The 19,484-nt window shown below is 43.6% G+C and overlaps 7 protein-coding genes across 7 annotated transcripts; 1 reads left to right on the top strand and 6 right to left on the bottom strand.

Annotated features, from left to right (window-relative positions):
- Positions 1-181: 181 nt before the first annotated feature.
- O0I10_011623 (uncharacterized protein) lies at positions 182-2,257 on the bottom strand (the record flags this gene model as incomplete). The annotated part of the gene is made up of 2 exons (XM_058491587.1): positions 182-1,503; positions 1,564-2,257. The coding sequence occupies 2 exons, from the start codon at positions 2,255-2,257 to the stop codon at positions 182-184; spliced, it is 2,016 nt and encodes a 671-aa protein (XP_058337655.1).
- A 478-nt stretch (positions 2,258-2,735) lies between these two features.
- On the bottom strand, positions 2,736-3,867 carry O0I10_011622 (uncharacterized protein; the record flags this gene model as incomplete). Its single annotated transcript, XM_058491586.1, has 3 exons — positions 2,736-3,467; positions 3,518-3,796; positions 3,847-3,867. The coding sequence occupies 3 exons, from the start codon at positions 3,865-3,867 to the stop codon at positions 2,736-2,738; spliced, it is 1,032 nt and encodes a 343-aa protein (XP_058337654.1).
- Positions 3,868-5,053: 1,186 nt separating this feature from the next.
- On the bottom strand, positions 5,054-7,273 carry O0I10_011621 (uncharacterized protein; the record flags this gene model as incomplete). The annotated part of the gene is made up of 2 exons (XM_058491585.1): positions 5,054-6,474; positions 6,541-7,273. The coding sequence occupies 2 exons, from the start codon at positions 7,271-7,273 to the stop codon at positions 5,054-5,056; spliced, it is 2,154 nt and encodes a 717-aa protein (XP_058337653.1).
- Positions 7,274-7,633: 360 nt separating this feature from the next.
- O0I10_011620 (uncharacterized protein) lies at positions 7,634-9,393 on the bottom strand (the record flags this gene model as incomplete). Its single annotated transcript, XM_058491584.1, has 2 exons — positions 7,634-8,108; positions 8,165-9,393. 2 exons carry the CDS (start codon positions 9,391-9,393, stop codon positions 7,634-7,636), a joined length of 1,704 nt encoding a protein of 567 aa, XP_058337652.1.
- A 282-nt stretch (positions 9,394-9,675) lies between these two features.
- O0I10_011619 (uncharacterized protein) lies at positions 9,676-11,708 on the bottom strand (the record flags this gene model as incomplete). Its single annotated transcript, XM_058491583.1, has 2 exons — positions 9,676-10,952; positions 11,009-11,708. The coding sequence occupies 2 exons, from the start codon at positions 11,706-11,708 to the stop codon at positions 9,676-9,678; spliced, it is 1,977 nt and encodes a 658-aa protein (XP_058337651.1).
- Positions 11,709-12,269: 561 nt separating this feature from the next.
- O0I10_011618 (uncharacterized protein) lies at positions 12,270-15,358 on the bottom strand (the record flags this gene model as incomplete). The annotated part of the gene is made up of 11 exons (XM_058491582.1): positions 12,270-12,416; positions 12,471-12,519; positions 12,568-12,850; positions 12,918-13,253; positions 13,307-14,040; positions 14,094-14,215; positions 14,268-14,399; positions 14,451-14,692; positions 14,751-14,859; positions 14,912-15,027; positions 15,085-15,358. The coding sequence occupies 11 exons, from the start codon at positions 15,356-15,358 to the stop codon at positions 12,270-12,272; spliced, it is 2,544 nt and encodes an 847-aa protein (XP_058337650.1).
- Positions 15,359-17,132: 1,774 nt separating this feature from the next.
- Positions 17,133-19,344, top strand: O0I10_011617 (uncharacterized protein; the record flags this gene model as incomplete). Its single annotated transcript, XM_058491581.1, has 11 exons — positions 17,133-17,423; positions 17,484-17,556; positions 17,613-17,725; positions 17,787-17,949; positions 18,016-18,344; positions 18,400-18,486; positions 18,546-18,665; positions 18,731-18,873; positions 18,932-19,021; positions 19,086-19,156; positions 19,223-19,344. 11 exons carry the CDS (start codon positions 17,133-17,135, stop codon positions 19,342-19,344), a joined length of 1,602 nt encoding a protein of 533 aa, XP_058337649.1.
- Positions 19,345-19,484: the final 140 nt, after the last annotated feature.

Raw genomic sequence — 19,484 nt, 5'->3', positions numbered from 1 at the left:
TAACACCAATAGTCCGGATTGGTACCACATAAATAGGATCGACGAAATTAATGCAACTATCATACATAGCACTTGACGTAGCTTCATATCCTATACATGCAATAAACTTTATTCAACAAGACTAAGATCGATTCCACTACCCTAAACAGGAGAAAATGTATCCATGAATGCTACAATGCATTTATCCTTGTACCTCGGTTTCCTCCACAATTGATTGTCGTCTAGGTGACACCTTTAAGAATGGGAACACATCTTTCAATGATGAAGCCACACGCATGGATGGAGCATCATGAGTACAAAGCTCTATCGTTTGCAAGTGACGACATTGCAGTGAAGACCTGATACCATCCTTAAAGTTGTAACCTTCGAGCATCAAGTGTCTGAGGTTCGGGAACTGGGATAATTCGGCCAACGTTTCGTAAAATACCCAATTAGGATCACTGGAGATTAACTTGAAGCATTCTAATTGCGGTGATGTGGTTGCGAATGCGTTGATAAAACGAGCCAATGTGCGATCTGAAACACCAGAAATATTCAGCTTGAGAGTCTTGATGCAAGGCAATTGAGAGATTGAAAGCAAATCATCCACGATCTCTTCCCAGGATTCAGTAATGCAAAGCTCGAGTGTGGTCAAGGATGATGATTGAGCACCCAAGTCTCGATGATGGGCAGCCAAAGTTTGTAAAAGGGGCACGTGATCAGGATTCACCCGCACATTGAGCGTATGGAGTCGTTGGCGATGAATCAAGGCTTGAATAATGTTTTCATTGATGGCACTTGGATCCAGGTGAACCTCTTGGAGATTGGGTGCTCGAGTAATGATCCAATCCGTGATAGCGATATGATGGGGACTTTCCATGGGTATAGAATCGAATCGTACCAGCCGCTCAAAACAGATATCCGCATCCAATTGTAAACCCTCTGGCTGGGGACGAAGATCAAGCAAATGCAACCGGCATGCTACAAGTGTGCTGGCATGCGCATGTAAAATCGATGCAATATCCTTGGTACTGTACAACTCAAGCACATGAGATGTTTCTGTGATGGACAAATCGAGTACTTGAAGACCCACTTTGCTTCGATCCACGTAGGTTGTTGGTAAGATGGTCTCTGGACCCAGTGCCAAATAACGCAAGTAAGGACACCAAGGCACCGTCTCAACCAAAGTGCGGGATGATACGAATGAAGATAATGAAAGATCCTCGATATAGGGCAATCGTTCAAACATATCGATGATGCTTTGTGATGAATTGGTAAGCTCCACGTGAATCGCCAATGATCGTAACGATGACCACTGGTTCTTGTTCTCAAATGCAATATCCATCTTGGCTGCGCCCCGACAAGTGAACGATATCAATTTGGGACACGCTACTCTGATGCAATCCAAATCCAAAATAGAGTCACCCCTCCTTGACACAGCAGCTTCGATAACCAATTGCTCGAGTTTTCTACCATAGTAGCGGACCAATTTGGCTAATACATTTTTCAACTGTGGGCCGAGATCTAGGGACGATTCAACATCGATTAGTCCCATGCCATAAAACAAAACAAGTCTACATTTACCTTCGAGATATAAACGCTTAAGATTAGAAAAGGTTGCTTTCTTGAACAACCGCTTGTAATACATGACGCTGTACAGAAAATCCAGTGATTGGACATTGGACTCATAAGTGATCAAATCATTTCCATCGTCAAGACAGCTCGCGTCGGTGATTCTGAAATGCAATGGGACTAGCTGAAGAATCTTTTCATTCCATGTCTTTGATACATGCAAAAGAGGTGTGTTGGCACAATCGAAAGGCTCATCATTCACGACCATCCTTAAAATGTTGGCGACAGGTTCGAGCGGGAGCCGTTTGATAAAGTCGATAGTTTTGTCGCTTTGCTCTACCGATGCAGACTTTGTTTGAACAAGCCGCTGATAATCTGGATTGGATGTTGATACGGAAGCTAGCCCCTTGTTGTATACATCCATGGCCTTGCGGTGATAGCCATATTGTGCGTAAATGTTGCCCGATAAAAGATATCCATCCACTGACTCTGGTTTCCATTGCTGGATCTTCGTTGCGTCTTCTTGTGCCTTCTCAAACTCTCCTATCTCGACAAAGGAACGCACTCGAATCTCCAGTATCTTCACAAGCTTCGCAAGCAAATGGTCGTAGGTTGAAGTAGCATGGCGTATTACAGGTGCGTGCGATCCTGAACGTTGAGCAGATTCCAAAGTGCTAACGAGATCCTCCCACGATTGTGCTGGCATGGTGGTGGTGGTGGTGGTGTGGAAGTGGATAGCAAAAAGAGGAGAGGAGAGAGAAAAGTTGCTTCCCCGCATGGTCTTACGTACTTTAACTGCGCATGTACACACCGCCACAATCTCCCTCTCATATTTCTTCATCAAATTAAAGTCAAACACGCGTGTTGTAGCATCACTGCTCCTCCTCATTGCGAAATGTAAAAAGTAATTTTTCATACACAAAAGAACCCTGATCATGATGATTTGGACTACTTTTTCAACCTTTCTATGCTTTACTTATTGGGACTGCGCGTTTGTTGTCGTGAATCACTTATGCAGTGAATGGACTTTTCACTTGACACAACGCCTTCATTAAATACACTCATCACCATTGTCAATGGGATAAAAAGTTTCATTGATATGCAAAGGGCTAATCATAATGGTGATACAAATTGTGAGACGTGATTGTACGGTCAAGTAAAGATAAGAAACGAGAGTAGCAAAACTAATGTCTGAATTGCTTTGGCTTTTTCGCCTTGCTAGATTGTGGATCATAGGAAGTGCTAGCACTGGGGCGTTTGCTGCTCTCGTGGGAACGCTTTCCAGTAGGCTTGGTAAAGTGCTTTTCAATGTATTTAGCAAGCTGCTTTTCGATGGATCTGGCAAATTGATTTTCAATGGGTTTGGCAGGCTGCTTTTCGATGGATTTGGCAGATTGATTTTCATTGGGCTTGGTAGGTTGCTTTTCAATGGGTTTGGCAGGTTGCTTCCCCTTGTCAAGTTGCTTGGAAGCGATATTGTGCTTGACAATGTCCTTGTTTATGACAAGTTGCGTGGCCTTTTCGGTGGGCTTAACAACGGATTCCTTCATTTTGGCAGCAGCATCCTTTGGGTTAGTGACGTTTTGGGGTGGTGGGACCTGCTGAGGTGCTTCGATAATTTGGCTTGCTGATGAGCCCGTGTCGCTTGATTCTGTATCGGTCTCACTGGACGAGGTATCATCATCATCGGTATCATCGTCATCACTACTATCACCATTATCCGAGGAATCATCACCATCGTCATTTGTGGATTGATCATCGCCATCACTCTTATGCGAGCTGTCATCATTGGATGAGGTTGCTGTTGTTGTAGCAACAGGCTCTCCACCTAGACTCTCGGCGGCCAACTTTGCGCAGTGTGCCTCCATCTCCATTTCATAGCGTTTCCTTTCTTCCTTGGCCTTGATGATGTAGGGCTATGAAAATGGTCAAGATCACATCTCGGTACCCCACACGTAGTACATACCTGCTTTTCTGCATCACTAAGCGCGTTCCATTTTTGAGCAAGCAACGTCACAACATCACTGGCTTTACCACTTTTTGTCTCCTTCCTGGTTTCTTGGCGGTGATCATCACTGAACAAAATATAGGATGACTTTGGATACTTGGGCATATCCGGTGCTCTTGGTTGTCTTGACTTCTTTCCCGCAAGTTGTGCTGGCATTTCACCGAGCAAATCGGCAAATAACACCATTTGATGGGCAGCGTCGATGCACACTTGCGAGAGCCTTTTTACTGGAGAAGACTATGTCTGTGTATTAGTCACTGTAAAGTTAAATGGGCAATCAAATTTACCTGGTCAGCGTCGTTTGACATGTTTGAAAAGAAAAAAGAAAAAGGAAGAGATTCAGCGCAAGACAAGAAGCTTTTTGGTCTATACTTAATACTGTATGCACCACCTTTTTACCTCTTGACTGGGTCGTAGCTTGTTTACTATGTACGTTGGTGAACGACTTCTTTGATAGATACTTACACTCCTTCTTTGACACAAATGATTGACACCGCTTGTTTTTTTTACTTTCCATTCGATCTCATTTTGAATGTTCCACAATCAACGTAGTTAATATGCCACGCCACCACGGCTGATATGCGTAAATGATATATCCATTCGCTGCAGCGACTTGTGTGAAGAAAGTGGTATCCAAGGCAACCGGTAACCATCAACCTCGCGTTTGTTCCACAACAACTTGGACGCCGACACTTGCATACGCTCCCACCACCCTTGATGATGTTGTAAACCAGTCATGGTTCCTATGTATGTTTTCAGACGGTCTTTTGTGTGGCATATGTGTGTGCTCTGCGCTGTGTAGAATAAAGAGAACGAAAGCGACCTTTGACAATCTCCATACACCAAATCGCTATGCCCATTAAAATGAAAATGAGCTGAAGGGGAAACGGGGGGTGGGAGATAAACACACACATTCCACGTTTATGCGCGTGTCTATCACGCGTGTATGATGCCATATTGGGTTTGCATTTATGTTGACTCCACACAACATACTACAAAAAAGGCTTTCGCTGTATAAGATACAAAGCGTGCTTGGCACTACCTTCTTTACGGATACTGCTAGTGATATCTCGAACATACATACCTTCATTGTCATCATCAGCAGCAACACAAAATAACGCATGATGATACGAGAGGAGCTGTTGTATATATTAAAGATACACCCTTGGGTGTGAAATAATGACATGAGCTGTGACAGGGAACACCATATGCACTCCTCAAGTTGATAACGTTGTTTCAGGATCTGGGTACGAGCTTTGATTGCATAAAAGGGCTCGCACGTTACCACACAACAATAAGCATCATGTTGTCTGAACCCTTAAAAGACGGTATCCATGATACTGATCGCACTTGGCTGTTTACAAGCAGCCGTATTCCTCAATACAATTTTGCTTATTGTTGTTTTCAAGCGTGTTCATATGAATTCATGTCATCTCTTCCTCATCGTCACATGAGAGTGTTTGTATTTATTACTATATTATGTGCCACATACTACTAGGCATGGTGATCTCCAAAAGAATCATCTTTTGTGATACTACGGCTTTCTTTGAGTTGCTGCTTGAGCTCAAATGCATAATCTTCGATATCATAAGGTTTATAGAGCCCGGAACAAGTTTGAAAATACATTTCTGGAACGTTCTTCTTGAGATAAACAGCCTGATCAAGTTCCAACTTGTGTAGTGTGGTAACATGTAGCTTTTGTAAAGCCTCACATTCCCCCAAAGCCAACGCATCCTCTTTGAATAGTTGATTGGTGTGGATATAAAGCGTCTCAATGGTCTTGAGGTCTTTCAGAGGAGAGATAACACCCGTTTCAAAATGTCCATGATAGCTACTGAACGATGCTTCTCTCAAGGTCCAACACTGTTCAGCAAGTAGCTTTGTGAATTCGGCAACTTCCTTGTCAACAAAGCTGCCGACTCTGAATCCAAGTGTTTCCAATTTGGGAAGCGTAGCCACAGGTAGCAACCAAGCAAGGAGTGGTGTATTGGATACCTGGAATGCTAGATGTTTCAAACGAGATGCGTCTCCCAGAGAGCTCTGCGTTTCGAAAAAGCACTTTCTGGCTTGAACCAAGCTGTCATTGTGGATTCCATCAGGTTGTGATATCATGTGCAAGTTTTCAAGGCTCGATAGATGCGTCATAGCGTGGATAACTTTGTTGTTGATAGCCGCGTTTGCGAGATGGATTGAATTTAATGCCGGTGCATTCTCTATGATCCACCCTGGTAGATCATTTTCCCATAGCAAATCCATATCTAGTTTTCGTAGACGAGGTAGACATATCTTTTTTGCGGCAATGTCATCCGTGATCGGGTATCTGCTAGCGCCAGCTTTGTTGCTTAATCCATATCCACAGCGATAATCGAAGGCTTCCAATTTGGATCCAAAACAAGAGAGTAAAAATGAAATGCGTGTTGCTGCATGGACATCCCTTTCATCCCATATTTGAAACACATGTTGAAAACCACGATAACTTTCAAAGAAATAAGGCACGTATTGATCCGTACCATACTTTAATGACTTCAAAGAGGGACAATGTTGATGCAAGGTGGTCAGAGGTCTTAGACTGGAACATGGATGAGCAGAGAGGTGTTGTAAAGAAGGAACACGGCGTAATATGTCGATCATTCCTTCATCAGTGATTGGAGTTGCTGTATAACGTAACAATAAATGCTTCATGGCTGGGTATTGTTGGTCGCTGTCAAGGGCTGTCATATCGGTCTCGCAATGATTCAATGTCAGTGAAATGAGCCTGGGACATAGCATCAATATCTGTGAAAGCTGCATGGTCATTGATTCATCCTTTTGTCCATATGCAGTATGGTGACGAGGGATGACCTCCAAATGCGTGAGAACGCTGCTGCTTCCTATGGATCGTATGGTCGAGCATAATGATGCCATGTTGCTTCTTCCTATTATTAATATTAGCAACGTGAGCTCTTGTTCCTCTCATCTCACATTGCCATCTATATAGTTACCATTGATATACAATTGTCTCAAGGAGCCAAACTTCAGGTGGTGGATGTCACCATAATCATAACTGCCACTGGACCCTGTAGTAACCACCGAAAGTGACTTCACATAAGGAGCTATCATTTTCAATCGCTCATGCTGCCTGCTTCCAGATGGATCGGATATGGATGTGCCCTCTTTGGGTTGAAAGCTGAGGTGAATGCAGTTGGATTTCAGGATACGCTCGTGCCATGTTTGGGACACTTGCATGTAATCGCATGACATGTCCTCCAGGGTCATCTCCACATCATCCATCAACATGGGTGCAATACAATTCGCCACAATATCCATAGGCAATTGACTCAAAAAGTCGATACGTTTATTCATTGCTGATTCTGCTATCGCCTTGCCATCCTCAAGTCGATGATAATAGGGATCGTCTTTGGATACTGCTTCAAGCCCCTTATCATACGCAGCCAATGCCATTTTCTGTCGCCCTCGCTGTGCATAGGCATCACCTTCGTACAGATAGCCTATTGCTGACGACGGCTGCAATAGTTGAATCGAGTTGGCATCGCGAATAGCTGCGTCAGGGTTGGCACACTTGGACAAAGCTAATGACCGGCGTTCAAGAGCACGTAACAAGATTTTGATCGCCTGCCGAACATGCTTGGTTGACTGAATGACGACGTCTTTGTACCGATGGCTGCACGCTGGAATGTAAGGAGTCGTGTCGAGGTCGTTCAAGAGAAGGGTCATTATGCCAAAAAGATAAAACGTCGACCTGCGAGCCTCATCAACCAGCGAGATCAAAGGTCGTGTCTATTAGGCTTCTCCCATTAAGGCTAGTGCCATCCGTAAACAGCATACTGTAATGCGTACGCCCACAATACGCACCATTGTTTATTCATGTGTGGTTATTAGCTTCCTCATTATGTAATAAAAGGACGCATCCATTTATTATTACAGTCGATGGTATCTCTATGAATGCAGACAGCTTTATTAGATTAGTGCTGATGAGGAGGATAATATCGTGATATGATGATGATGATGATGATATGATAACGTGTAACAGTGTATTATGCGTGCGGTACTATTTCAAAACGAGGGGGAGGAGATCTAGCGGCATTGTTTAGAATGAACACCAAGACACCGTGGACAAAAACCAGTTGTGCGACATTTTGAGCATGCTTTCCTGCAATGATGACAAACTGTGCGTTTCCTGATCTTTCCACCCGTCTTGTTGATGACAATACATTTGCAATGTATCAAATCAGCAGCTTGCTTATCACTGGCACAATTCCGACACCATTGACCATGACATCCACCAGCGCACATGATGAGTTCGCACGTAGGACAAGCAACAATACCACAACGAGAGCATTGATTGGACGCATATCCACCATCACTTGTGCGGCATTGAGCATGAAAGAGACCATTGCAACTACCACAGGGGCTGTTACTTGCACGAGCACAGGCTTGGTTATGGTTACAAATAGAGAGAGGTCGATCGCATCTTCCACAGGTCGTTGTTGATATGTGTACTGATTGGCTTGCACGACATCCTGGTCGATTACAGGTACGGATACTGCACCTAAACACGGCCATTAGTATGCATACAAATATTAACTTATGGCCCTTGGCACTTGCCTATCGCATCGTGGAGCACATTTGTTGCATTTGTGGATATAAACAGGTCCACATGATACGCAATGGACAAAAGCTGCTGCTGCTCCAACATGACAAAAATCGCACAAGAAGCAATCCATCTGCACAGGTCGTCTTGCAAGTTGTTCCAAAGCATTACGAATGACTGCCAAATCCTGACCGAATGATTGTGGTGCGTTGGGCTTATCCTCCAAGTCTTGCTGGGTGACGCCTCGTCGTAATGCTTTCCCCAATTCAAACCTTTCCAACTGTGTCATAATACCTGAACCACTTGCCACAAGATGCATAAGTTTTCCGCCGAGTGGGAAAGAATGAACGCCCCAGCATCCTTTGACCGATAGCCACCGCATAGCAGGAAAATGGATCAAGACGTGAACAATAGCATCGGCATTGACTGATGTGCCATCCAGCGTAATGGTATGAACAGCATGTTGCAATTGATGTCGTTCGAGTGATACAGTCATCGCATGAATCGTAGCACTATCCACGTATTCTCCTGCATAACCCATAAACCATACATGGCGCCATACTTGGGGACGAAAGACGGCTTGCAAGAGTGCAGTGCATGTGGAAGCAAGCCGAACACGTGTACGAGCATCGAGATATTGGGCAATAGTACAAAGCGCTCGTTCAGGAAGGTCTGATAATGATTGGGGCCGTGTCTGCCATTGTCCACGTCCTAACCTTTCAGTAATGGATGATAATGATCGCTGTGAAAGGAGACGCACTGCTTCAGGTCGCATAGGAATCACTTGTTGTGCAAGTCCATGCCTTTCTACAGGAGTTGGTAACACCACTTGGGCTGCTGTTGTTGTTGTAGTAGACATTGGTTGTGTCGTATGAATAGTCAATGGCATATTTTGTGGTTGCTGTTGCTCTTGTAGTGGTGGTGAATAGTTGTTGGTAGAGTCGTCAAGTGTCAGGGCTGCCATGGAAGGTTGTAACTGAAGAGTTGGAGGGGGGACAGTGTCTTGATGAGCGGTAGGTGCTGTTGTTGCCAATGTCACTACTGGAGTTTGCCCTGATCGAGCGTGTATATAGGCTGCATCGGCTTCAGACAAACGTTCAATAGGAATCGCAATCATTCCACCTCCAGCTTTACGCAACTTGACCTTGGTTTTTTGAAAGAGGCCCACATAAGCAGCTTCCACCTCGAACTTGCCATCGTTTCCTCGCCATGTACGCATAGACTGATCCTCTGCCGCTGTCATTGGAAAGAATACAAAAAAAAGAGAAATAAAAAGGCGGCTGAGGGTGTTTTTAATTACACTCTCTCCCACACGAACCTTACTTTAATTGAGTTTGAGAGAAACTCGTGTTACATCCATTTTGCAACAAAAATAGCCACTCTCCACTGGGGCCACGTGAGATGATCCGTTACATCGCGTCGGCATGACAACGTGTTTCACTTACTACAGATACTCAGGCAACCTCATCCATTCTTTATACCTACATCGTCATCTTTATTATGTAAATGGAATATAGATTATTGACTAGCTAGCTATAGATGCTCCCTGACCATAATTCACATTATCGATCTTATACTTCAATTGACGCAAGACCTTAGAGTCAACATCCTCGGGTACCTCCAAATACGTTAAACGAGGACATGCAAGCAAGCACAAAAGAGATGACGATGAACTGGTAACCACCTTTGATAAATCCAGACGCTTAAGTTTCTTGAGATTGTGCAAGAGGAATAGTTGATAGTCGTCCATGGCTTGTCCCTCCAATAATAAATCTTCCAAGTTTGTGCAGATGCCCACGAGTTGCTCGAGAAACGCAGAAAAGTTTTCGTGAATTACACCATCCAAGGATTTCAAAGATAAGGAACGTAAGCGTGGTAAATAGGCAAGCGAAAAGATCCAGGGTTGAGTGTTCATTGGATGCTCAAAGTAGATAGCAAACTTTTCAAGGTGGGATCGATGTTCTAATCGTGCATGACGACACAGCATCTGCCGTAAAGCAAATTGATCATGGATGCCATCTGGTATTCCCAAATTTAGCTCCTCAAGGTAAATGCGTTCCGATAAAGCGTCAAAGATGGCACCGTGGGTCGCAGCTGACAGCTCAAGATGGACTGATTTCAAAAAAGGGGCATGTCGAATCACCCACGTACAAAATGGAACGACGTAGGGCTCATAAGCAGTGAATGAGAGCTTGCGAAGGCGTGTGAATTGCTGTATGCTGTTATCCAATTCCTCATGATTCACACCATCCAAAACACCTTTGAACGTCAATGATTCGAGCGTCTTCATATGCGGCGTCAGAAATGATATCACATGTTCCACGTTGTATATCTTCACACCAGAGCTATCAATATGCAGATCCTTGAGTCCTTTTGAATTACTATGGGCCAGTTGATTCCTTGGTATACCAATGCTAGAACATGTTCCAGAGCAGCAGCATTCAAGTCTCCTTAACGAAGGACACCACCGTTGTATTGATTCCAATGCGTCTGAGTCGGTGCAGGGAGAGATGGCAAGTGACTGCAATGATCCCAAATGAACCAAGATTGTTGATAGATGGGTGGGTGTAATCTCTGGAAAAGTATGATCCAACACCATATCGATGACATTTGGGTATTCTTCCCTTGGAGGATCTGTTATATCCAAGTAGGATGCATGAATCGAGATGAGATAGGGACAACTTTGTAAGATATTGTTCAAGTGAATTGGTGGGTCGCCTCTTTGCTGGATGGTGATGTGGGTGAGATGATTGCCAATGGATGTATTCAATGCTGTAATAAATGATTGTGAATCTATTCGTGCTAAAGTGACTACGCGTTAAATAAGAAGATGTGAGATCGCATCCATGATCACTTACACGTATCATTAAGATGGGATTTGGTTTGTAAGACTTTCAATTGCTTGAGAGATTCAAAGCTGGCATCAGGTGGTAAAAGATCACCCATTGATGCATGAGTGCAGCAATCCAACAGTGTTAATGACTTGATATAGGAACCGTGGCGGATCAATGCATCGTGGCCATATCGACAGGCACACCCATCCACGTCGAATCCAATACAGTCGGACGCTATGATACGCTTACGCCAGGAATGAGACACCATTATGTACTCCCAAAGATTTCCATGTAATCTCGGTACGATATTGTTGACAACGATATCCAATGGCAGTTTGCTGATAAAGTCAAGTCGAATATTAGCTGCATGTTGTGCAGACGCCTTTGCACGCACCAGTTCGTGATATCCAAGATCAGCACGAGGCACCCTTTTAAGCCCACAATCATACGTATCCACAGCTGCTCGCTGGCGTCCTTGTTGTATATACACATAGCCCGAACAAAGATATCCGAGAGAAGACGACGGTGCAAGCATTTGCATTCTTGTCGCGTCATTGAGTGCGCTTTCAAATTGAGCACAGGCTGCGAGTGCTTTGACGCGATCGTTCAACTGTGATAACAAGGCCTGCAAAGTATCCACGATCATGTTGGTGCTCTCTTCAATACATAAGTCATTGTTCGCGTGAATGGTTGTTAGGTTGGGGAGATCGCCGATATCGTTCATAACAAAGTGAATAAAAGGTGAGAAACAGCATTGGATGTATTTGAATTCAAGTTTTGTGACATGGCTAGGCGATGCTGATCACGGGATCATGTTGCGCCTTTATTACAAGCAATGATGGGAAAGGTTCGTTATACGATATTACAAGATAAGGATTGTCCAAAAAATTATTAAAGACCTTACGTCAAGGTGGAAGATTGCGTCAACCAAGCTGACAAAGGGTGAGCGGGAGACATTACGGTGTGCACTATGCTTATCGATAGGAGCCAGCGATTGTAAACTTTCCAGACCAATCATATTGTGCGTGGTCTTGCACCTTTAGAGATACCGTCTTACTGCTTTGCATTCATGACCGACGAAGGGGCCAATGTTGGCACCGAAGATCCAATTTATGATGGCCAATTTTCATATCAGTGAACGAGACAAGATAATGAAAGCATCCCCTCCCACACCATCATCAGTAAGCACCATAGTATGCATACACTCATCACCCACCTATCACAATAAACCCCGAGGGAAAACCAATTTTTCACAATAAGATGCATATATACATAAGTGATGGTATTATTCATTTGCGTTGGTAGATGCAATGGAGTTGTGTCGGGACTGTGATCTGCGTAGACGCTCAATCTCACGTTTCAATGCGTCATTTTCTCGAGCAAGTTTTTCCCTCTCCCGATTGGAAGCAGCCAGCATGTGTTGTAAATGTTCCTAAATGATTTCATGAGTAACGCCAATCTAGAAAACCACAATCCCACCACTTACCACTGAACCGCCATAATGTTCAGAAGAGATAGATGTATAAGATCGTGCTCTATACAAAAGGTGAGTATAATTATTACACTAAAGGGAACTTTTATACCTTGACAAATGTTCATAATCACCACCACCCAATCGCTTTCCATCTCCACCTCGAGCCGATCTTTGCTTGAAAGCATCTCCAGCTGACATGTTAAGACCAGCCATCATCTCTTGAATCAAATTTTTCTGTGCATCCACTTGTTTCAATAACACTTCCATTTGCGAATAAACAGCAGGTACTCCTCCTCCATGATCAAGAAATCGCGCTGATTGGTCTCTCGATACAGTCGAGCAAGGGGACATGGTTGGCGATGAGACATTGGAACTTGGGGTATCATGATAGCCTAAAGAGACAAAACCATATAAGAAAAAAAAGCCCAAGTTGGCTGGTAGATTGTAATTGTACAATACCTTCTGCTTTTTCATTTACAACAGCAGTACTCGTATTACCACCTGTCAATTCAAACCGGCCCTTTTTGCGACATTCAGGTGACATGGTAGAAGGATCGCATACACCTTGTTCTTTGCTTGATTGTTGTTGTTGTTGTTGCTGTTGTTGCTCCTTTTCCACTGAAAATCGACTTGACTTGTGCGACGTTGTTGGAGTCATACTGGAGGAGGCAGGAGATGGTTCACGTGACATGGGTGGAGCATCAAACTTGACATGCATATCACCTGGTCCATGCACTGATGACTGATGGGATGCATTTCCTGGTTTGTGTTGTACCTCGAATCGCGATCTTCGTTCTACAAATCAAATCAGTACACTAATTTTTACTTGCATTAGCGTGGACACGTACCACTCTGTAGGCTATCTTGACTTGATACACGTGACACGGGTAAAGGGCGAATCTCATGAGATTGCTCTTGCTCATCTCCAGGCGCAGTTGTACTCTGCTGGTTGACACTAAATCGGCCACGCTTCACTTCTTGTGGAGGGGGAGCACTTGAGGAAGCTGATATTCCTAAACCAGTGGGTACTTCATCAGGTGTACTGCTTGTGATAGGAGAGATGTATGGCGAACCAGCGGAGGATGGATGACTGTTATCATCAAAATAGGCCGGTGATGTAGAGCGTTGTAAAGATGTCACTGATTGATGATGATCGCTATCACTCTTACTGTTGCCATCCTCTACCACAAATCGTGACTTTTTTGAAGGAGCAGGCGCTGCGATTTCAGGTGATGCTGCTTTTGACTCTGAAGTAGGGGATGATGTTGATGTTGGTTGTTGTTGCTGTTGTTGTTGATGTGGTTGTGGAGGATTACGTACAACGACCTCTCCGAATGTGATATGCTTCTTTTTCTCCTCACTGCCTGAAGGAGGTTGCTGTTGTTTGTTGTCTGCTGTGGTTGTTGCAGGGGTATCAAAATCCCATTGTTCAGTAGCTTCCACCGACACCTGTCTCTGGAGGACCTTCTTGTGCGGACGCTGTTCCAATGGAGGCACACGTGATAGTACTGTTCTCACTAGATACTCCTTCTTTTTTGCTTCCTTGAAAAAAGGATGATGTAAAAGCTTTTCAGCTGATGGTCTATTATCCCATGTTAGTGTTTGACAAGCACATGTATTATATTGTATATATACCTCTTGCTTGGATCCTTTTGTAGACACATGTCAATCATCTCCTTGAATGTCTTTGAGTACTTGTGCTTAGTATTGTCGCGATCCAGAGTAGGCGGGTCATTTGATAAAGTCATCATTAACACCTACATTATCACATGTTAAACAAACCCAAGTAGGGATAATGGATTTTCTTACCTTCATGGGAGGGTATTTTGCAAAGGGAGCGTGACCAGTCGCTAACTCAAGAGATGTAATACCAAAACTCCAAATGTCTGCCTTGTAATCATATCCTGCTTGCTCCATGACTTCAGGCGCCATCCAACATGGCTAACAAAATAGTATGAGTGATCCAATCATTGATCATCTGTTGTTACTTACTGTGCCCACGAACGTCTTGCGTAGCTCATTGTTCTCGGTCAAAGAACTGGATACCCCAAAGTCAGCCAACAAGACAGCTCCATGATTGTCCATCAATAAATTTCCGGCCTTGACATCACGATGAATGTGTCCATTCTTGTGCAAATACAACAATCCTTCCAGAGCCTGCCGTAAAATCGTTGCGATAGTCGCTTCCTCAAATCCATCACGAAAGGCTGTCTTCATGATATCAAGACATGATCCTTTAAACCGTCCTCTTAATACTTGTGAACCCATATACTTTTATGTATAACAACTTACCACCAGCAAGATAAGGAGTGACGATATACAATTTGGATCCAGATACAAATGAGCCATATACTTGAAGCACATTGGGATGCTTGGATAATGCCATCAACGCTGTTTCTCGCTACATGGCAACGGTTTGAATATATAGAACAATCAATGTAAAGACCACTTACACGAAGTTCGTCAATCTGGTTACGTTCAAACATATCGAGATCAATCATTTTGATGGCTACAGGCTTTTTGGTTGGCTTGTAGACGGCTGCATACACCACTGCCGATGATCCATAGCCTATATACCTTGGTCAGAATCACGAGAGATCAAGCTACTCTTTTGTCTCCAACATACCGATCGGCTTGCCAAGTTCAAAATCTTCTTCTTTCATGGCAGCATTGGTCTCTGCAATATGACTCAAACAGGAAGCTGATACATTGCCAACATGAGTTGAACTGGACGAGCTGGTTGGGTTATCGTGAAAAGAAGACATTCTCATTTGTAAAGCGTCCATGGCACTGAAGGATCGTCGAGGAGTATGGGGAGTGCTGGGTTCCGATCCGCTTGTCCCAGATGTTGCTGCAGTTGTTACGCCAAGATGAGGTCGTGGCGAGTTTTGTTGAGACATGATATAGTGTGCAACTCCCAGCAAAGGAGGAGGGTGGAGAAAGGTGGAAAAAGATCTGAAAAGAATAGATTGACTCGCTTGATTTTGTTTGGACCCGAGCGGTTTGATTGGCAGTGTGATACAAATGCACCCCTCCCCCCATTTTGCTGACAATCGTTTATCGCACGAGTGAGACGAGAAATCCTGCCATCGTCCCCCACACCCTCTCAGTCCCCAATTGCTGCTTAAATTACGGCAAGAACGGGTTACATCTGCTGCATCTCAACTGCTATCTATGATTAGCAGGGAATGGGCAGCAAGGCAATTGATGGATTACACATTTCAATTGTATATACAAGCATTGTATCTATATCTACAGGTTCATATAAAGAAATTGAGGGTGCATTACTGTTGCCATGGTTCCCACGAATACCCCGTCCTATAACGAGATTAAATATGCCCATAGTGACCTTGTTTATGATCATACATAACGTTTGAGTAGAAGTACTCGGCGCAATCGTCACTAAGAAAGCGGGTCCTGAAGATGGTAACGTTTCTTTGTACCAGGTACAATTTTCTAGAATTAAGAACGTAAGCAAAATCCAACAAGGCGTTCTTTATGTGAGAGATAAAAGTAGCGTAAAGTAGTATAGTTGAGAGAATCGCGAGCAAAATAAAGCATGCCGGGGATAATGGATGAACCAGCACGACGTCTTTAAGCTTTCACCATCACAAGCTAAGAAACACCTTGCATACCACAACATAGAAGGGATGCTGATGTAACCCACGACATCGCAGGTTTGAGCAAAAGTAACAATATCCTCATGCACTTTGTTAATACATATGGTTGGACACGTCGCTTTTTTTCTTTTGTACGCCTCGATAGAATACTTGGCGACACGCTTCATGAATTCTGATCAAACCTCTGCTGGATCTCGATTATCAATGATGGCAAGTCAAGTGTTTGCAACTTTGGTACTAATTACAACGTCAGAGCGGGATCCATCGAACCATTCACAATTGCCCAATATCGTATTCATTTTCGCAACTTGAGAACAGCCATACAACGGCAGAATTGCTCATAACTTGTTTGGCCATGAGATTACTTACGACGATTCTGCTGATTCGGTGACCACATCCATCTTCATATCCACAACGATCATTGAATCTTTGATCCCTTTTGCTTGAACGGCCACGTCATGTTGTACACTTTCATTGTTGTCAGCAGCCTACTCTTGACACTGTAATAGTATACGTGTATGTTAAGCAGCGAGGATGACCCAATTGCATTCGATACATTGCCGACTTTGAAAATTGTATTCACATACGCAAAGCACTGTAATGCAAACCATCCCTTTTCCGGTGAAGCAGATGGGAATTAATACGATATACCACAACGAAGACGATTGGATCGGCAAAGTATGCTGCCGTTAGCTCATGCATGTGTGAATAGTTATTCCGATAAACCTACATGCTAAAACAATTTAGCCACATGGGTAGGCTGTGCAAATGGCTCGAAAGCCTATTTATTAAAACGTAGTAAGACCAATGTTTAGGCAAATGAAGGGCATTTTACGAGCCGGGTGACATTGCTCCGTACAGAATGCTCGATGGTGGATGGCAACGGTCTCATAGAAAACCAGCAAAGTAATAAAAGAAAGGGGATCACGGAACAACAAAAATGCAACGCGCTATTCCGAAACCAGCACTTGGTGCACAAAGAAAAAGACATAAAAGGAGAAAAAAGTGCGATTTTAAAAGTGGAATTAATCTCATCACAAGATAATTTGCAGCCATGGACAGCATTATTGATAATGTCAATGCATACGTTGTTCCTTTCTTTACAAGCGAACAATCGCAACGTCTTTTTCATCGGCATCGAGTGTCTATTTCTGCAGCCGTCACTCTGATCACTACGTACGCACTATATACATCCATCACCACAGTCCCTCGAAAACTGGCACATATCCCACACCTCGGATTTTTTGACTATATCAAGGCAATGATGGATCGTAAACCAATCGATGAGGTATCCAAGGAGTTGACAATCCCAGCTGGAAACAAGTCCGACAGTGGGTTGTATGTGGTGAGTACCCCTTACTTTCGAATGCCTTTTCATCAAAAGATTTACATACTGCAACGGTAGCGTTTTGACAGAGATGGATGGACCATCCATGTAATTCGCCCAGAAGCTGCAAAAAGACTTTTATTTAAAACAGGTAAGACAGCAATATTCTATGACTACGAGTATAACAAGCACTGAACTTCTCTCAAGACATCTTCCCAAAGGCGGATCGATCACACACGTTTGGCACGTTATTTGGTCGTATGCTTGGCACGCGCCATATTGGCAGTCTTACGGGAGCACCATGGAAAGCTCACAGAAAGGTAAATAGAATAACATGGTAAATATTCTATCAGAGACTCACGTCTTCTTTTGCATATATAGATTGCCAATCCTGCTTTTCATGGAACGATGCCAGTCAACATGTTTGGCCAACTCAGCATCAAACTTTTCGGCGTGATGGACGAACTCTGCAAAGTGGGGCCTATTGATATTCACGATGCAACTGAAAGATGGACGTTGGATGCGCTTGGTCTCGCTGCGTTTGGTAGGTGATACTATGATGTTCCCTTGATTTTACAGCTGACTTGCCATAATATTCTCATCATGCAAGATTTTGACTTTAACGCTGTCGGAGATAAGAACAGCGAGTGGGTGACCCGCTACAAGACCGTCATGTCTGCAACGTTTGAGCCATTGTACTTGATGCTTCCAAAGTTGGATACCTGGTTTCTTCCTTTAAACGCAACACGCAAGCAAAAACATGCCGAATGCGATAGCCTTCTCAATATGATTGATGATATTATCGCTGCCAAACGCCAAATGCTAAAGAACAAGAAACAACCCAGTAACACTGACGAACACGAGGAAAAGGATGTGCTGACGATGATGATCGAAGCCGAAAACTCAGGTCAAGGAATTATGTCTGATGAGGAGTTGCGAGTAAGCACTTTGTGTGTAGTTGTTTTACCACTACGTGATTGACTTTGGAATATAGAACAATATGGTGATCTTCTTTATTGCTGGGCACGACACCACCGCAAACGCTTTGGCAGGCATTGCTTATGAGCTTGCTGTCAACCCAGTAAGTCAAAACGAATACAACTATCCTTACAATTAATAATAACAATGATGACGATGTAGGATGTACAAGCAAAGGCACGTGAAGAAGCTATCCGTGTATTGGGAGATGCCCCTGAGGATGTCATTCCTACCGCAGAGCAATGGAGCCAGATGCCTTATATCCATCAAGCCATCAAGGAGGTTCGTTTGAAGAAAATTATCCATTGGGAACTTTTCGAATGCTTATTACCAGGTCAACATTATAGAATCTCAGGGTTCATCCTCCTGCTGCATCAACTTTGGCACGTACCACCTCACAAGATACCGAGCTTGCAGGCACATTTATACCAAAAGGATCCAAAGTGGTACTTGATATTTACGAATTGCACCATAACCCAAAGGTGTGGAGGTACGTATTTTGAATGGACATGGAAGAACGACCATCACTCATTATTGGTTGCACAAAGCGACCCAGATACATTCAAACCCGAACGCTTTGCTCCAGGTGGTGAAGCAGAGCAATTAGCTGGCCAAGGAATGCCCTGGTTGCCTTTTATGTAAGTTTTGAGACTATTCTCTTTCGATTGAAATGTACCATGCTAAATAGAGCCATATAAACAGAAACGGACAAAGACAATGTTTAGGCATGAACTTTAGCTTGGCCGAACAACGCACGCTGCTACCTATGCTATGTAAGTAACTCAACCACCGATAGATGCGTTCTTTTTTCCTTAACGATAATCTCTGGATCTATATAGTGAGAAAGTACGAGTTGAGCCTTCCTGAAAACTCTGTTCATAAGAATGGCTTAAGCACAAAAGGACTTGTGCTGGGTGTTCAGCCCAATGACTTGCAAATTGTGTTCAAGCCACGTTACTAATAAACTAGCAACATGACATGCGACATTCATATGGAATTTACTCTGCATGATAACTATGATATACGCTATACAAAGGCAACTACTTGCAGCGTATGGACATGTCCGTGTCAAAGCGGCGATCTGTCCACTTGCAATGTGTG

Source organism: Lichtheimia ornata (genome assembly GCF_029851405.1).
Source record: "Lichtheimia ornata isolate CBS 291.66 chromosome Unknown scaffold00095, whole genome shotgun sequence".
NCBI lineage: Eukaryota > Fungi > Mucoromycota > Mucoromycetes > Mucorales > Lichtheimiaceae > Lichtheimia > Lichtheimia ornata.
The sequence above is the reverse complement of the archived record's forward strand: the minus strand, read 5'-3'. Positions and strand labels throughout refer to the sequence as shown.